At 33.9% G+C, this 16,402-nt stretch overlaps 1 protein-coding gene across 3 annotated transcripts in view; it reads right to left on the minus strand.

Annotated features, from left to right (window-relative positions):
- Window positions 1-4,912: 4,912 nt before the first annotated feature.
- LOC136033779 (E3 ubiquitin-protein ligase TRIM71-like) overlaps window positions 4,913-16,402 on the minus strand; it is a 36,695-nt gene continuing 25,205 nt past the window's right edge. For all 3 annotated transcript variants that reach the window (XM_065714679.1, XM_065714678.1, XM_065714680.1), the window contains one exon: window positions 4,913-14,307. In XM_065714679.1, the coding sequence (XP_065570751.1) occupies window positions 13,594-14,307 (714 nt within the window). In that variant the 3' untranslated portion in view covers window positions 4,913-13,593. The remainder of the gene's footprint in view (window positions 14,308-16,402) is intronic.

Below are 16,402 nucleotides of genomic sequence, written 5' to 3' on the forward strand. Positions count from 1 at the left end.
ACGATCAAAAGTCTATCTTTTCCTCTTTAGTGCACATAATTTTACAGTTACATTAGAGGAAATCTTGAACGAGCATTCCTATGTACATAGGCCACAAGATGCATAAATTGCATTAGTGAAATATATTGAAGATTTATCCTGGAACAAGGAATCTAAAGGACAAAGACTTTTCATGGTAAATACATGTTTTATTGATAAACAAATTTAAAAACATTATTAAAATACATTATTTTTAGGGTACTGGTGGGGATTTCACAGGTGGGAATTTCGCCCCGTCATCATCACGGGCATTTTCTGATATTTTAATGCCCCCCCCCCCAAGATTTTTTTATTGGAACAGAGGGAATATACCATTTCATTATTATATCGTGACTCTCGATGGCAATTCCCAGAATGTGACACTAAATGGCTTGATGGCACCCTCTGGCGTGCATTTTCACACCTAAGGCATTTATTTACAAAAACATCCATTTACACTAGAATCGATCATTTAAACTTCAAACAAAATTCCCAATAGCGTTTCTTCTGAGGACTCCAAGTAACTGACGCCAGCATGGCACAACGTGCCCTCGATGGTACCCTCTGGAATCCGTTATAATCACTTGAGCATTTTCTGAAGTTTGAACATCCCGATAGATATTTTTATTTGAACAATGGGAACATAGCACTTCATTATTATATCATGATACTTTATGGTAATTCCCAGCCTGTGACAATAAATGGCTTGCATAGGGCACCCTCTGGCGTGCATTATCGCAACTAAGGCATTTTCCTACAAAAATATCTGTATACACTAGAATCGGTCAATTAAACTCTGGAGAATTCCCGAAGGCGTTTCTTCTGATGGCTCCTGGCAACTCAAGCCTCTGGTACCCGTCATCATCACTTGAGCGTTTTCTGACGTTTGAATATCTCGATATATACTTTTTATCTGAACAATGGGAACATAGCATTTCATTATTATACCGTAAGACTCTATGGCAATACCCAGCCTGTGACACTCAATGACTGGCATTTTTCGGACATTTTTCAGCAAAAATATCAGAATACTCTAGAATCGATCATTTAAACTTAAAGAAAAATTCTCAATAGCGTTTCTTCTGATGACTCCTGTCAATTCAATCCAGCGTGGCACAACATGGCCCCCCTATGACTCTCTCTGGTACCCGTAATCTGCACTTGAGTGTTTTCTGACTTTTGAATATCCTGATAGATATTTTTTTTTAATTTGAACAATGGGAACATAGCATTTCATTTTTATATCGTGATAATCTATGACAGTTCCTAGCCTGTGACACTCAATGGCTGGCATATGGCGCCTATTAACATTCCTACTTCTGACAGTCCTTGTACACTCACTTCCAGTTCCACTTTCCTCACTTCTGACACCGATTCCACACTTTCGATTCCGTCAGTTCTGGAGCCGCCATTTCTGCATCGGATTCCACTTTTCCAATTCCACTACGACTTCCGTTGGTTCAATGATTTTTTATGCGGTTGGCCCTGTGGTAATCTACGGTTGGTCATTGACATTAGCTAGTTTATTGTACTTTTTAAACAGTACTATTTGTATGTTCAAAGGATAAACACTTATATCTTATTTTTATAAGGTGAGTATGGAATATTTCGATTAAATGTGTGTTAATGATAAGGTTATCAGAAGGCGCCATCGAGGGGCCGCGTTGTGCCACGCTGGCTTTATTTGCCAGGAGTGATCAGAAGAAACACTATTGGGAATTTTCCTTTAAATTTAAATGATTGATTCTAGTATATACGGATATTATTGCAGAAAAATGCCTTAGGTGTAAAAATGCACGCCAAAGGATGACATATGTCAGCCATTAGTGTCACAGGCTGGAAATTGCCAATGAGTATCACGATATAAAAACAAAATGTTATGTTCCTGTTGTTCAATTAAAAAATATCTATAAGGATTGTCAAACGGCAGAAAACCCTCAATTGATGATGATGCGTAGAATAGGGTGCCATCAGGGGGGCAACGTTGTGCCACGCTGGCGTCAATTGCTAGGAGTCATAAGAAGAAACGCTACTGGGAATTTTCCTTTAAGTTTGAATGATCAATTCTAGTGTAAACAGATATTTTTGTAAGAAAACGCCTGAAAAGGCTTTAGGTGTGATAATACACACCAGAGGGTGCCATATGCCAGCCACTGTCACAGGCTAGGAATTGCCGTAGAGTGTCACAATATAATAGTGAAACGGTTTGTTCCCGCTGCTCAAACAAAAAATATCTATCGAAGTATTCAAACGTCAGAAAACGCTTCAGTGATGATGACAGGGGGGGGGGGGAAATAACCCCTCCCCACCTGTATAATATTGATTTCAGTGCCCTAAGAATAATCTGCTTTAATAATTTTGTAAATTTGTGTATTAATAAAACCTGTATGTACAATGAAGTCTTTGTCCTTTAGATTCCTTGTTCCAGGATGAATCTTTAGTATATCTTACTAATGCAGTTTATCCATCTTGTACCGTGTGTACATAGGTATACTGGTTCAAGATTGCCTTTAATATAACCGATAAATTTTGCGTAGCGAAGAGGAAAAGATAGACTTTTGATCATATGTGAAGGAGTACCATATTCTAGTAATGAGAATACTCTTGGTTTTATTTCACATCTCATAGCGTATTAAGTTCCAATAGAGTAAAAGACTTTATTAATAAAAAATGCTAAGAACAATCTAAGGTACTCCCTAATAATACCCTGTAAATCATTGCTTAATATATAGGTGTGTCTAATAGACCAATAATCAGTACCATTTGGATACTTGCAAGTTCTCGAGGGGAATGGATTGGAAGCACGCGATCCGTAGCATTAGCGAATCATTTCCACTTGAAAGTATTTTTCAAATCAAAATAATAGGAACAGTTTGGTGGTCCAGATGTCCAAGGCACCGTTCCATTGGGGAAATCTCTGTTCTTATATTCGATTCCTAAAGCGGACAAAAATCTTTGTATTATAAGTCCCCTGAGGAAAATAGTATCGATGAAAAAGAATCTTAAGACAAAAATCTTGAAGAAAAAAGAAAACGCCTTGAAGAAAAAAAACACCTATTAAAGTATTACGTAACATCCCATGTGTTCGCTCTCATTACGTAACACTCACGTGTGCACCGCCATTACGTAACGCCCACGTATGTTGTCCTTCGTTACTAGCTCGGTTTCCCTACGGACCACTGAGATTTAGTGTGCCACGTGAGGTTACGTCATCCTTAATAACTCTAAAAAGTCACGTAAAATTACATAACGGTCAGTCCTTATTACCTAACCAACGCCCAAATCTTAAACAAAACACACCATATTATTTAACAAGAAAGTTTATATTAAAGAAGTTTTAAAATAAGTGTTGGAAAACTTATTTTGTGAAAAAAGTATTTTAAAATCAATTCTACTTAAACGGCCGTTTTGTTTTAAGAGTCATTCCTTTAAGAGTTAGAACAAGAAGCCAAACTTCTGCGTAGAGCAAAGTATTGAAGAGGAGGCAGCCCTCCTCTTATACGAGAAAATTTCTATTCGTTTCAAGCTATAATGTTGCACTTACTTTCAGCTGATTTTTTTTTATGTAATTTCCTTTCGTTGTTCGAATAACACCAGAAAATCCCTCCCCCACTTCTAGGGAAAATTCACTTCGAGAAAATTTTTTCCATTTCTCCAAAAATTCCTGGAAATGCTTGTATGTTTAAAATTAATCTCACCGAGCAAAGTTCTTTCCTCTGGAACTAAAACGTAAGACAAAGAGAAATAAATTCCTATCAGGATTCAAACCTAAAACAGCACCTCCTTAAAAATGAATAAGTCGTTCATTTTTTATTTACAGACTATGCAAAAAGTAAAGCATACAAATGCCCCTGAAAACTTCATCCGGACAATTCCGACCTCGCTGAAAATTACCCCCAGGAAATTTCTTCCGACAATTCAGCTTGAAAAATTCTTCGTAGTCTAATTTCATCTGAAAAAAGACTTCTTATCAAATTTCTGATCGTTTTGAAATCATGCAGGATATACCCTTCAGTGGAAATTTCCCCCCCGAAAATCACAATTTTTATCAGATAACTGAGGAAATAAAGGGGCATCTGAAGTGGAACAGACCACTCCTTCCTTTTTGGTCACTAAAAAGAGCTCTAAAAATTTGAATATTCGTTCAGATAAGCCGTCTTCCAATCTCCTAAAACCATTGGTTTGACAAGATCATCTCTTGAACAAAAACAAATATACATATTCGTGATCGTTCTTCTTCTTAAAAAAAATTCTAAGCTTGAAACCTTTGTAGTAGGGGTCTCTTGAGACGCTGAACTTAATATTATGATTTTACATTAGGATACATTGACTTTTGGTCCATCCTCCCCCCTTTGAAAATCACGGAAACTTTTCTAAGGATTGTAGCTTTTAATAGGTAACACTAAACTTAATGAATCTTATATATTTAGAATCAGGATACAAAGCAAATTCTTCTGATGCATGTATTGCTATCAAAATTCATTTCTTTAGAGTTTTGTTACTGTTTGTTCGAACCGTTCCATACTTACAGTTCGTTACCACTAACTGTTTGATAATCTTAACAGATGAATAATATAGATTTTTATCAGCAAGGATACTTCTGTTTATGGCAGCATGCAAAACATGAAGAAAAAACAGTTTTTCCTGGGAAACCACTAATTTTTTTTTTACAAACTTTCACTGGCTGTTTTCTGCTCCCTTTCACGATTCCCGTGCTCAGGAATAATTTCAAGTTTGCATCTCTTACCCCTTTGGAACCGCAGACCCCTGATCACGAAAAAAAAAGATGCGAAAGTAGCAGTGTTGGAACGCAGCACAATTTCTCTTACTAGATTTCGGTGGTTAAAAGTCCCAGGATATTATTTTCGTTGACACCTAAAACAACTAAAAACAATTCCTATACCTTTTTTTTATTTTCAACACAAATGAAGATAACATTGACTTGAAAAAGATATATGCAAGACGAGGTAGTCATACAGTTGAAGTTATCCTAAACTTTGCTATGATAACAAAAATCTTGAATACAATCAAAGGAACACAATAGTCTTAAGCTCATAGCATACAAGAATCAAATAAAAGCAGTTACCCAACTAAAAACCCATGACATTAACAGTTAAAAAAAATTTTTAGACAAAAGATGACCGATAAAAATAAAAGTATCGAAGCCTAAAAATTTTAATGACAGCAAGACACTAGCTCTGAAACCTACACCAAAGCTGATGAATAAACAATGTTATGAAGAATTACATCTGCTTTGCACAAATTCTTGAAGAAACTTGATAAAAAAAGAAAGAAAAAGATGCTCGTATTTTTCTTTTCTTCAAAGAACAAAAGCCTTTTATTCGTCGAAATTCATTCATAGAAACTATCTTGGCCAATTTCAAAACCTTGTTCGCCGTTTTGATAATTAAAAATTACGCTAAACCTAAAATTGTACTTTTTAAATCAATTCAACCGTTTTAGGAATGGCAAAACTGACAGTAGACAGCTAAATAGAGAATTAAGTTTGAACACTCTGAATGCATGAGTCCAGCAAACAGGTCATTTTTCAACATGGAGCGAATCTATCAAAACAGAGAAAACAATTCAGGCTTTAGATAATCACATCGCCACTAGCAAACCAACGCTAGAATATACTTATGCACTAGCTAATCGTGTTCACTTATTATAAGTTAGGCGCCTATAGATGTAAAGAAAACTGAACATAAGCGAAATAAAGTAGGAAACTAATAAACTAGAATAAACTAAGCCTTTGTTCATACAGATGACAATGAAATAGTTTTCGTAACAAACTTTCGTAGACACGAAATATTTTTCAAAATACATTGCAAAAAGCAACACGGACTATTTATAACTACAAAAATTTGATTGGGTGCTGTTGCAACATCCGATGAGAGAACAGTAAAATAACTGACGAGATTATAACTACTAGATGCTACAAAAATTAAAACGAAGAATGACACATCTTTACCCCCTGAATTTTATCGTTACATATGGTTCAAAATCCAATGGGTGGAAAAAACCATCAAGTATGTGCCAAGTGCAGCTTCCAAAGGCCGAGGTATTGACAGGAAAGTAAATACGCCTTTCTCAATTTGGTTCCATCAAATTTGCGGCTAAACTGTTCAAAATTAGTACGTGAAAACGAATGCAGAACTATTTTAGAACCATGAGATTGGACATAGGCTGCAAAATTCCGAAAATGAAAACTTAAATATGCCTAATTATATCAAATAGGAGCGATGAACAAAAACATGCAGGTCTTTAGAATCTGTGTGAACCAAGGGTAAGAACTTTTTTTTTAATTCCGCTATGGAGCTCTGATGTTTGCCCTACATGCTCAACTTGAATATGTTCTTTGGTGACAATCAACAAGCTCAGCAACCAGCTTAAATCAATTCCAATTGCACAAATATATTAGCAACAAAAATTCTTCTTAGTAGTGACAAAAATATATACGAAGTCTTAGCTGTTCTTCTTAAAAAGCTGAAAGCGCCCGTTATTTTCGAATATAAGAAACACCAAACAAATATCACAACTACGTCTTTCATAATAACTCTCATCCCCTTCCATAAATCAAATCTAAGTCTTTAGGTATACAGGATTATTTCTTTAAATTCGAAACTAATAACAGTTGCATGAATCCTGTAAAAATAATAATAAAAAAGTGGGAGGGGAAGAACGTGCTTCAGAGAGAGCTGGGATCGGTCCATACACTGAGTCCTGCAACGCTTTTCCTTGCACATTCTTTAATCAATTGCACCCCCAGAAATGAAAGACCGATGAACCCATACCTTCACTCCTGCATCATGCTCCGACCTGACAGGCACTAACTAGAATTCAAAATAAAATAACTTGAGGCCCATTTACCAAGAGGTTTTACTAATACCAAGATTTAACTAGCACTGGTTTGATCCAATCAGATTTCCATTAGAATTTTGATTGGCTCAAATTGGTACTAGCAAAAACACAGTGAACATACTAACATCAAGCTACTAAAAGAATTCTAGTGAAATTCTTTAAAGTATTTTTTCTGGGGACTCCACTTCCTGAAAAGCGTTCAATAGGAAGTGCTGGGCTGCCAGCCTCCTTAGCTTCCCTGGTTGAAAATCCTGTCTTTTTACTTGCCAATTTACGGATTCATAAGAAATAGAACGCAACTTTTTATTCTGACCTGTGCAGATTTTTATCACTATTATCTAAATAATCCAGACATATCTTTTTGTACAGAATGCATAAATATTGGCTTTTAAGATGTTAGAAAATACTTAGAATCTTGACAAAAAAAGAAAAGAAAAATAACACCAAGCGAGCATTGGATTGACAGAATAAAATAAATAAAAACATTAAATTTCGATCAAGAATCGATATTACAAATACACAACTAAAATAGAGGATGGGGAACACCCGATATATACCCGTATATTTTTACATCCTCGACAAAAACAACGAATAGAAACAAAAATACTTTTTGAAGTTTGATTTTACATTACATAAGGAACACCTCTAATTTAGGGCAACGCGTGTTTTCAACGATGCAGTAAAAACGATCTCAATGCTCGACTCTTAGAGTCTAAATAACGCCACAACTATTGATAGTGATAAATATAACAACAAAGGGGAGGTCTTTCCCAAAAGTTAAAATTAACATTTTCTTGTCCTTCATTTTGAAAATCCTAACTTAAGTCATTTCTTCTGACACTAATCCAAGCACTTTCTGTCTATTTTAGTCTCTTGGAAATGATCTTCGAAATACGATTCTAAACAAAGGTAATGATTATAATAACAATTTTAATAATGACTAATAAGAATGACGTAAATATGCTTTTTAAATCATGTTTGTTTTTCCAACCTTTATCACCCTTTATTCCTCATAAAAAAAAATTATTAAAATGTCTAAAACAATTAAAAAACTACTCGATACTATGCCAGAAGAGCGACAATTATTAACAAGAAAAACTTAATCTATGTGGATAATGTAAATAGCTTTGAAAAAAAAAAGCTTATTCCCACTAATTTTGCTATGAATTAGATAACGGGTTGAGTGGATCGCTCAGTTGAAGTGCTTCTTACTACTACTGCTACTAACAACTCACCGTAGTACCAAGCCACCTAAGGCCAAAACGACTACGCACGCTCTTTCTCCATCTAAATCTATTCAAAGCTTCCCTCTTTACATCCTCCTAAGGAGTTCCCATTTCCCTAAATCTTCCTTTATGACATTCTACCGCCCCAACCGCCAACAACCTGTTTTCTATTTAGCCCTTGGAGTTAAGATTTCTTTAACGTAGCTTTTACTATTAGAAGAACTTGTATAGATTATAAAAGAAATTTAGTCATTTATAAATTATTTACTACCAATGTGCAGATGCACTTATAAACCTACTAAAATTTTATTCCGAAGTTTAGCGAACATGTGAGCAGTCTAAACAGATATCAATTGAAAAGGAACGGTAAGCATTAGTAAAAGTATTAAACTAGCCTTTAAAGGATTTACTTAATTCAAAAGCACCATTCTTCCAGTCTCTTTACAACCTTTGGCGTTTAGCGTGACATATTTTCCTGAGTCCCAAGGTTAACTAGTTTCAATTGCAAACTGGTGTCTACTTCATCGATAATTATACCCTAAACTACAGAAAAGTTTTTCAATAGCTATTTTATGGTTCTTGATTTTATAGTATTTGTAAATACCTATTACGATATCCAAAATAACAATTTAGGTGCATAATACATTTTTCAAAAGAAGACGAAGAAATTTATTTCAACTCATTAATTCATTATTAGTATTTTAGTATAAGTTTTACTGAGCAGATCGAAACAAAAGTTCAAATGGAATACCCCAAAAGCATCATGATAATCAAAATTTAAAACCAATTCAAGTGGCTTTCTTTAATTGTTATGGTTAGAATCCCACAGGGATACCAATTGTCAGCTTTAGTCTTACCATCATTTCGATGAAAATGATCAAAATTCATACAACTCATACGTATATCCAAAACTGGCAGTGTGGGGAGGGAGAATATATAAGTAGCAGAACTGTAGTAAATCAATAAAAAACAAGTTTTAACTCAAAATAAACAAAGTAGCATATATGTCTGTATAATCGACTATAACGTCTAAACTGGCTAACCGAGAGGAAAATGCAATAAAAAAGTGGCTCTTCGAAAGCAGTAAGAAAGGGATTCCAATCTACCAAGAAACGTCTACGGTATGGTTGTCCCCTGATGCTTTTAATCTATGCTTGAGAAAAACTTAGAGGAAACTGCTAAAACGAAAATTATTTCCGAAAGAAAGATTTAATATTACAAAACCCTAAACAAAAAGGCTATTGGTACTCAACCCCCCCCCCCCGAAGTACAGGGATGTGCACAAAAACCGTATACTGTAAAAATTCATAATCTTACTACTATTAGAGTTACAAAGACATGATACTTCAATTTCTACTTTTTTCAATCGATAAAAAACGGAAAAAAACAACAACACCGAGGGGGATGCTTTTTTCATGCCTTAAAGACTCTTCTACATCTAGTTTTAATTAAACTAAACAATATATATATATATATATATATATATATATATATATATATATATATATATATATATATATATATATGCATTAATGTAATAGTTACTGAAACAAATACAAACCTTAAAGGTTCGAACAGTAGACATTAGGAAGTATCTGCATTGAGGTAGTTCATATAAATTGACCAAAACGTTAGGTAAACACAGCGAAAAAACACAGCACATAGCAAACGTAAGACGTTACATTATAAAATACACTTTGTACTCCAAGCAAATCTTTTTAGATAGATGGCATTCTTAACTGGTTTGAAACCACAGATACGTCACTGGATTTTTTTTGTGACAAGCACTTCTAAAATGCACGCCGACAACACGACTTTCAAGACCGGGTTAAAATTTAAATCTGAATATGCTTTTTAGCACATAGGATATCTTGATTATAGAAAGAAAAGCTTTAGCACTGTTACGAGCCAAAATACAAATTCTGAGGATCTCAATCCCCAGTTTTAGAAGAAACATCTTTCGAATCGCCCGTTGAAATTTTCCAATTCAAGCAGCATCTAAGTTGAGATTTATCTTTTCCCTTTTAAATTATGGGATAATTTGTCATACGAAGGTGATTTGTAATTTGGCTCATTATAATAAAAGACTTTCATGTCTAAACACTTTCTGGATTTCTCATAAGAAGACATCATCCTTCCAAACAAGAAGATAGCGTCCATTCTTCAATTCTCTAGTCCAATTAACAGAAACAGAGATATCATTTAATAGCCGAACGCCATTATTTCATCATAGTAGATATTGACATTCTAAACTGAACAAACTAAAACAACATCATTCTAGTCTACAACTATTTTCAGTCTACTTTGGACTTCCGTTCAATGTAATGTGTCCTCTTGACATCGATTTTTACTGGTAAAGGAAACATTAGTATCGCATCCAGAATCCAATGTTAGCGCATTACTGTAGGCCATTTTGTTCCTGAGCCCTCAGTAGAGGAAGAACAGCAAATCAAAATATTAATTCAGCAGTTCACAATATCGAACATTTAAAGGCAGCATATAACAAAACAGTAAACAACTAAACGAAATAAAATAAAAAACGAAGACAAACGACAAAACACTTGCTAGAGTCAATGCCGTTTCTAGGGGTGAAGGTTGGGGGGGGGGGGGCAACGGGTCAGGTGTCGCAGCTAGGGGGCTGGAGAATTACCCACTTTGATCAAATTTTTTACATTAATTTGGCTTTTTTGCTTGTTTTTGCCAGATTATATTTGAGGGTTGCTATAATTAATTTTTCCCCAAGCACCACCAGCCCTAGGAACGGCTCTGCCTCGAGTAAGGAATTTTACCCATACTCTTTGTAAGATACCATCACATTTAAAGTTAAACGAAGCTGCAATTAAAAATTTACACGTAATGAAACACATCAAAAGTAAATTCAAATCTAAAGTGCACAAGGAACACAGATTTGTAACGTAGTAGCAGTTGAACATGAAAAATAAAATATACCTGAGATATAATGAGCAATTGACAAGGTTTACCTACTAAGCTACCATTAAATGAAATACGTAGTATTTGTCTGCATTGAAAGAACTGTAATATGAAGGATCTGGAAACACTTTGATCAGCATTGTCACTTCAATAAAAAACTAGGCCATGGTAGTTTCTTTTGGCTCGTCACTGCCCAAGCACATGTAAATACAACGAATCACACAGACACTGACATTATATACTGTTTGACAAGGCCACAATCTCCTAAGGAATTGAGTGGTTCAAATGTCAGATGGATTTGCTTCATAGAAATTAGTACCGGATTGACGATGATATATAGACAACTTTGATCATAATTCGTCAATTATCTGGTTAAAAAGAATAAGCAAATATTTTTTTCCGAACCACTGAATCCTCATAGTTTTTAAGCCTTGTAGTATTACAGAGAGTATCTACAAAAAATTGCAGGATCAATGATGGACATACGATTGAAAGAAGCAGATGAGGTAGACAATTTCGTAGGGGAAAATTAAACAATAAGGATTATTCATTTGTAAAAGTTGAAATTTTAAGGACGAGCGAAGTTAAAAAAAAAGGTAAAGCGAAAGCGAATAAAAAGACGGATTCTTGTCATTTAACCAATAATGCCAAGCAAAAAAAAAAGAAAAGAAAAAAAAAACTAAAAATTCTTCTACAGACAAGTCGACAACACAAAGAGCAAATCCAATATTCTGAATCAATTATGTCACGACTAATTCTATAATGTCACCAGAGAACAGGGTGTAAGGTAAAAAACTTTTCAATATTTTCTATTTGACAGCTACATTGACTGCATCCATCATGCAAGGGATTCAAGTTCAAAAAAGGATGTGTTGATAACTTTAGTGTCAGCCTACAGAAAACATATAGAGGAAGGAAAAAAAATGAGAAGATATTCACAAAATCTGCATTTAATGAGATTTTGTTACTATCTCTTGGAATTTTTTGCACCAAATTATTCTGACCATCTTTTTTTTTAGCAATCATTGAATTCTAGGAGCTGATTAAGAATTAGTCGAATGACAAAGGAGGAAAAATCCTCTCTGTTAATAAAAACTAGCAACTTTGATTAAATAGGACAACCCTATTTTTATATTTTAGGGTGTAACTTAACTGTGGATAAATTATGAAGCAAATCTCAATCTTATTCAATCTTACGCAAATCATAGTCCATCTCAATCGTACTTGCCTAAACAAATATTATACTTTTTATTCTCGAACAGAATGGTAACAAGTTGAGATGGAGGATGCACTTTACGACAAATTAATACAGGATTAAAGGAGAATAAAGAAAATAATTATTTCATGCATTCTATCGTGATTCTAGAATAATTCTGGGACAAGGATCAAGATGAGCTCTAAGAGTTAAAAATGAAAAGACCAAAATATACAGAATCCCTAAACTGATCAACTGGTTTATAACTATATCTTAGACCATTGCAGCCATTTAGGGTAAGATTTGGTCTTCTCCAATTTTGACAGGACGTGGCTTTAAATTATAATCGGAGAAATTTGCTCCATGTCTTCCTTTTACTTCACAACTTTAAGGTTGTCCTTACAAGGTCTAAATAATAAAGTAAGTTATATGTCGATTATCTGTTCCTAGGGTAAGGTGGAGCATTTTTTTTTGTTTTTACTGCGCAGGCGTTCTTATTGTACTACCTAAATTAAACACCAAATAAACAACAAAATTGAGATTATTTCCTTTTTCAAGTAAAGCAAAATTAAAATTAAGCATTGAAAGCGAATTGTTGGCGTGGAAAGCAAAACATTTTACTTCAGGGTAATGTTTATCATTTAATTATTTAAAAATCCTTCTCTTGAATGAATCCCCTACCTTTACTTCCAGATATGGTATCATTGGTTTGAACTATGGAAATTAAGACAAAGAGTTTGAAGTAAAAGAAGTAAATGACTAATAAATAATAAATAAAAGGATAACTTTTTTCTGTCAAAACGAAAAAGTTTCTTCAATAATAAATTTTTACAAGATGTCTCCTTTTTTGGGAATGGGAAAAGGTGGTTCAGTCACCAATTTATGTACCAAACAAGTACAATTTTTCCTTTCAAGAAAATTGTATTTTTCCCCTCTGCAACATCCAAGAAACACTATTGAAACCTGATCTATAGAGAAACTTTTTTTTAAGCATAACAGACCAATATGCAAATGTTATCGAAATATAGGATATTATTTTTCTAAACTTCAGTTTTTACGGTGATTTTCTTATATTTGCAGATTAAACAATACCATCTCGTTTTCAAATTTAGGCAAATGATTCTTTTTCATGATTTCCCCATTTCAGATAAATGTGTTAGAGAATGCTTTATATATCCAATTTTAGGAAGAATCAATAAATGGTGAGTCATTTAAGGGTAAAACTTACCACAAATACCACTCCGGTATATAAAAAAAAAACAAATAACATAGTCAACATGGTTATAAAGAGAGAGGAACAATGAACCCGCATTAACAAGCAAATATAATGAGGTAGATAGTTGCAAGTTTTGAGGTGTTTGCTCAGAATATTTGAATACGATTATTACCGAAGTCAACAACCACGATACCCCCCTCTGGTGTAATACATAGACCAGAGGGCCGATCCATTTGACCAGGCGCAGAGCCATAGAGCCCAAATTTAGACAAAAAGTTTCCATTGGGCAGGAATACTTGTATTCGATGGTTGCGAGAATCAGCTACAATTATATGCCCTTCCGCATCTACGACAACCCCTTGTGGTCGAAGGAATTGTCCGTTTCCTGAGCCCTCGCTACCTAAAAAGCGAGCACTTTGGAAATCACTATTTATTACTAGTAAACGGTGATTATTGAAATCAGTAACAACAATATTTCCTTCATGATTGAAGCATACTCCACGGGGAGAATCAAAGTGTTTCCAGAGTGTACCTTCAAACCCGTATTTGTTTAAAAAAGTGCCATCGCCGGCAAACAGTTGTACTCTATGGTTACGAGTATCAGATACTAAAATGTGACCTTCACTACTAACTGCGATGTCCCATGGGTAGTTAAACTGCCCATTTTTACTCCCCTTCTCTCCAAACTTGAGTAGAAAAGTACCATCGAAAGAAAATATTTGCACTCTATGGTTATCTTTGTCAGTCACGATTATTCTGCCTATTTGATCAACAGCCACACCAGCCGGCCGATCAAATTGCCCAGCACGATTACCAGATGATCCAAACTTATGATGAAAACTTCCGTCCGGATTAAATACCTAAAACAGGAATTTACAAATAGCGTAAGTACAACACTAAAAAGGGTCACCTGGCTACACAATTAACATAACTTCAACAAAAGTTTCACAATAAATAAAAGCGTCTTAGATGGCTCGCGAAGTTTCTTTTTTTTGACAAAAGCGACTTCAATTCCCACAACTGCAGACAGAGAAGGCTACAGATTAACATCACCAAGACCAGCTCAAAGAAGCCCTGAACAATTTAACGCATTTTTTCTAACAATATTTTTTTCTAACTCCACAACCTTTCTGTAAAAACCCAATGATATATCTAAAGAGGCAATGCTCTCAAAGTCATTGTTTCGACATCCCCCAGGACTGGACATGTACAAACCCCGGTGATAACTACATTTTTTCTTGTTAAATGTACTTATTCTTATCTTTTTAAACATTAATTTTCAAAATAAAAATAAACATGCAAATTACATAATCTACGAGGTATCATGAAAGAAACCATTTTGTAGACATGGATGCATAAAGAATTAAGACATTGAGAAATGTTTTACAAGAGTTGTTAATAATAACGGTTTCAGTGCACATCTTCCTTTGTTTTATAAAGTCATATGTCAGTTTAATTTTTGATCAAATACCACTTTTGAAAATTATTCAGCAAAGAGGAAATCATAGATCAACACTTTAGAAAGACCACATAGTAAAGGCATAAATAAACTGAAAGAAGAAAAGAAGCGAAAGTAGCACCCATTCATCGAAAATCTCGGAAGACACTCAGCAGGATCCCACTTCCACTTTCCACGCATGAGCAAATGTTATATTCAAAGAAGTGGTATTATTTATAAAGAAATATTAACAACCTTCTCTCTATTTAAAGAAGTAATATTATTTATAAGTACTTTCTGAGACCACACTGCATAATCATGACTAAACAAAAAAAAGGTAAAGGAGAAACAAGGATAATAATAGCCAGTGAAAAAATAAAAAATAAAAGAGGACATTGCAAATATTTCGATCAAGGCCTCCGCTTGACCATCTTCAGTACAGAAGAATAAAAAAAAATACCAAGGCGTATATATTTGGTTTAAGAGGTATTGTGGAGAATCCAGATTTACTTCGAGGAGAGGTGGTTAAGAACCTTCTTTACCTTACTCCATATTCGTCGAACTAAAAAAAAAAAAAAAAAATCAGGAAACACAATTTCTCAAAAATTGAACAAAAGACCCAGACATGATTATCACAAGGGGTGACAAAGAGAAGAAAATTTGATAAAATTTCATATAATAAAAAGTTACGAATATTTTATCCGACACTCACACTTATAAGCCTATAGATTCAGACCCTACCAACAAGTTCACCCATGAAGTACGAAAACAGCCAGGAATTTTGTAAACTGAAAGACTCATCACACCACAAATGTATAAAATATTTCATCAAGCAAACGCAATTTAGAAACAATAAAGAAATTTTCTCTAGACAGTGAAATTCAATTCAGTGAATATTTCGGCCCTATGTCCAAGGATCGTCTTCAGCACAAAACCAAATATAAATATAGAAATATATATATATACATATATATATATATATATATATATATATATATATATATATATATATATATATATATATATATATATATATATATATATATATATATACATATATATATATATATATATAATATATATATATATATATATATATATATATATATATATATATATATATATATATATATATATATATATATATATATAAACTTTTAAAAAAGCTGTTTTAAAAAGTTTTTTTTTTATTTTTAGTTTTAAAATTCATGTTTTAATGTAAGTTTATGCTGAAGACGCCCCAGTTTATGCCTGCAAGTTTCAGTCTCTCAGCCTTGAGTTTCCGATTTATAGAAAGCCTACAAATAACTATGTATTTGCATTTCTCTTCCAACCACTCTCCTAGCGTAAAAAGAGGAGTAGTGATAACTTTGGTCAATCATGCAATAAGAGTATGCTCAGAAGCTCATATAGTCCCAGAATTGAATTATCTTAAGGATATTTCATTTTGCAATGGATATACCATAATTGCTAGAATCCATCATAGAAAAAATTCAAGAAAAGGCAGAAAAGGATGC

This window comes from Artemia franciscana, chromosome 12, assembly GCF_032884065.1.
Source record: "Artemia franciscana chromosome 12, ASM3288406v1, whole genome shotgun sequence".
Lineage (NCBI taxonomy): Eukaryota > Metazoa > Arthropoda > Branchiopoda > Anostraca > Artemiidae > Artemia > Artemia franciscana.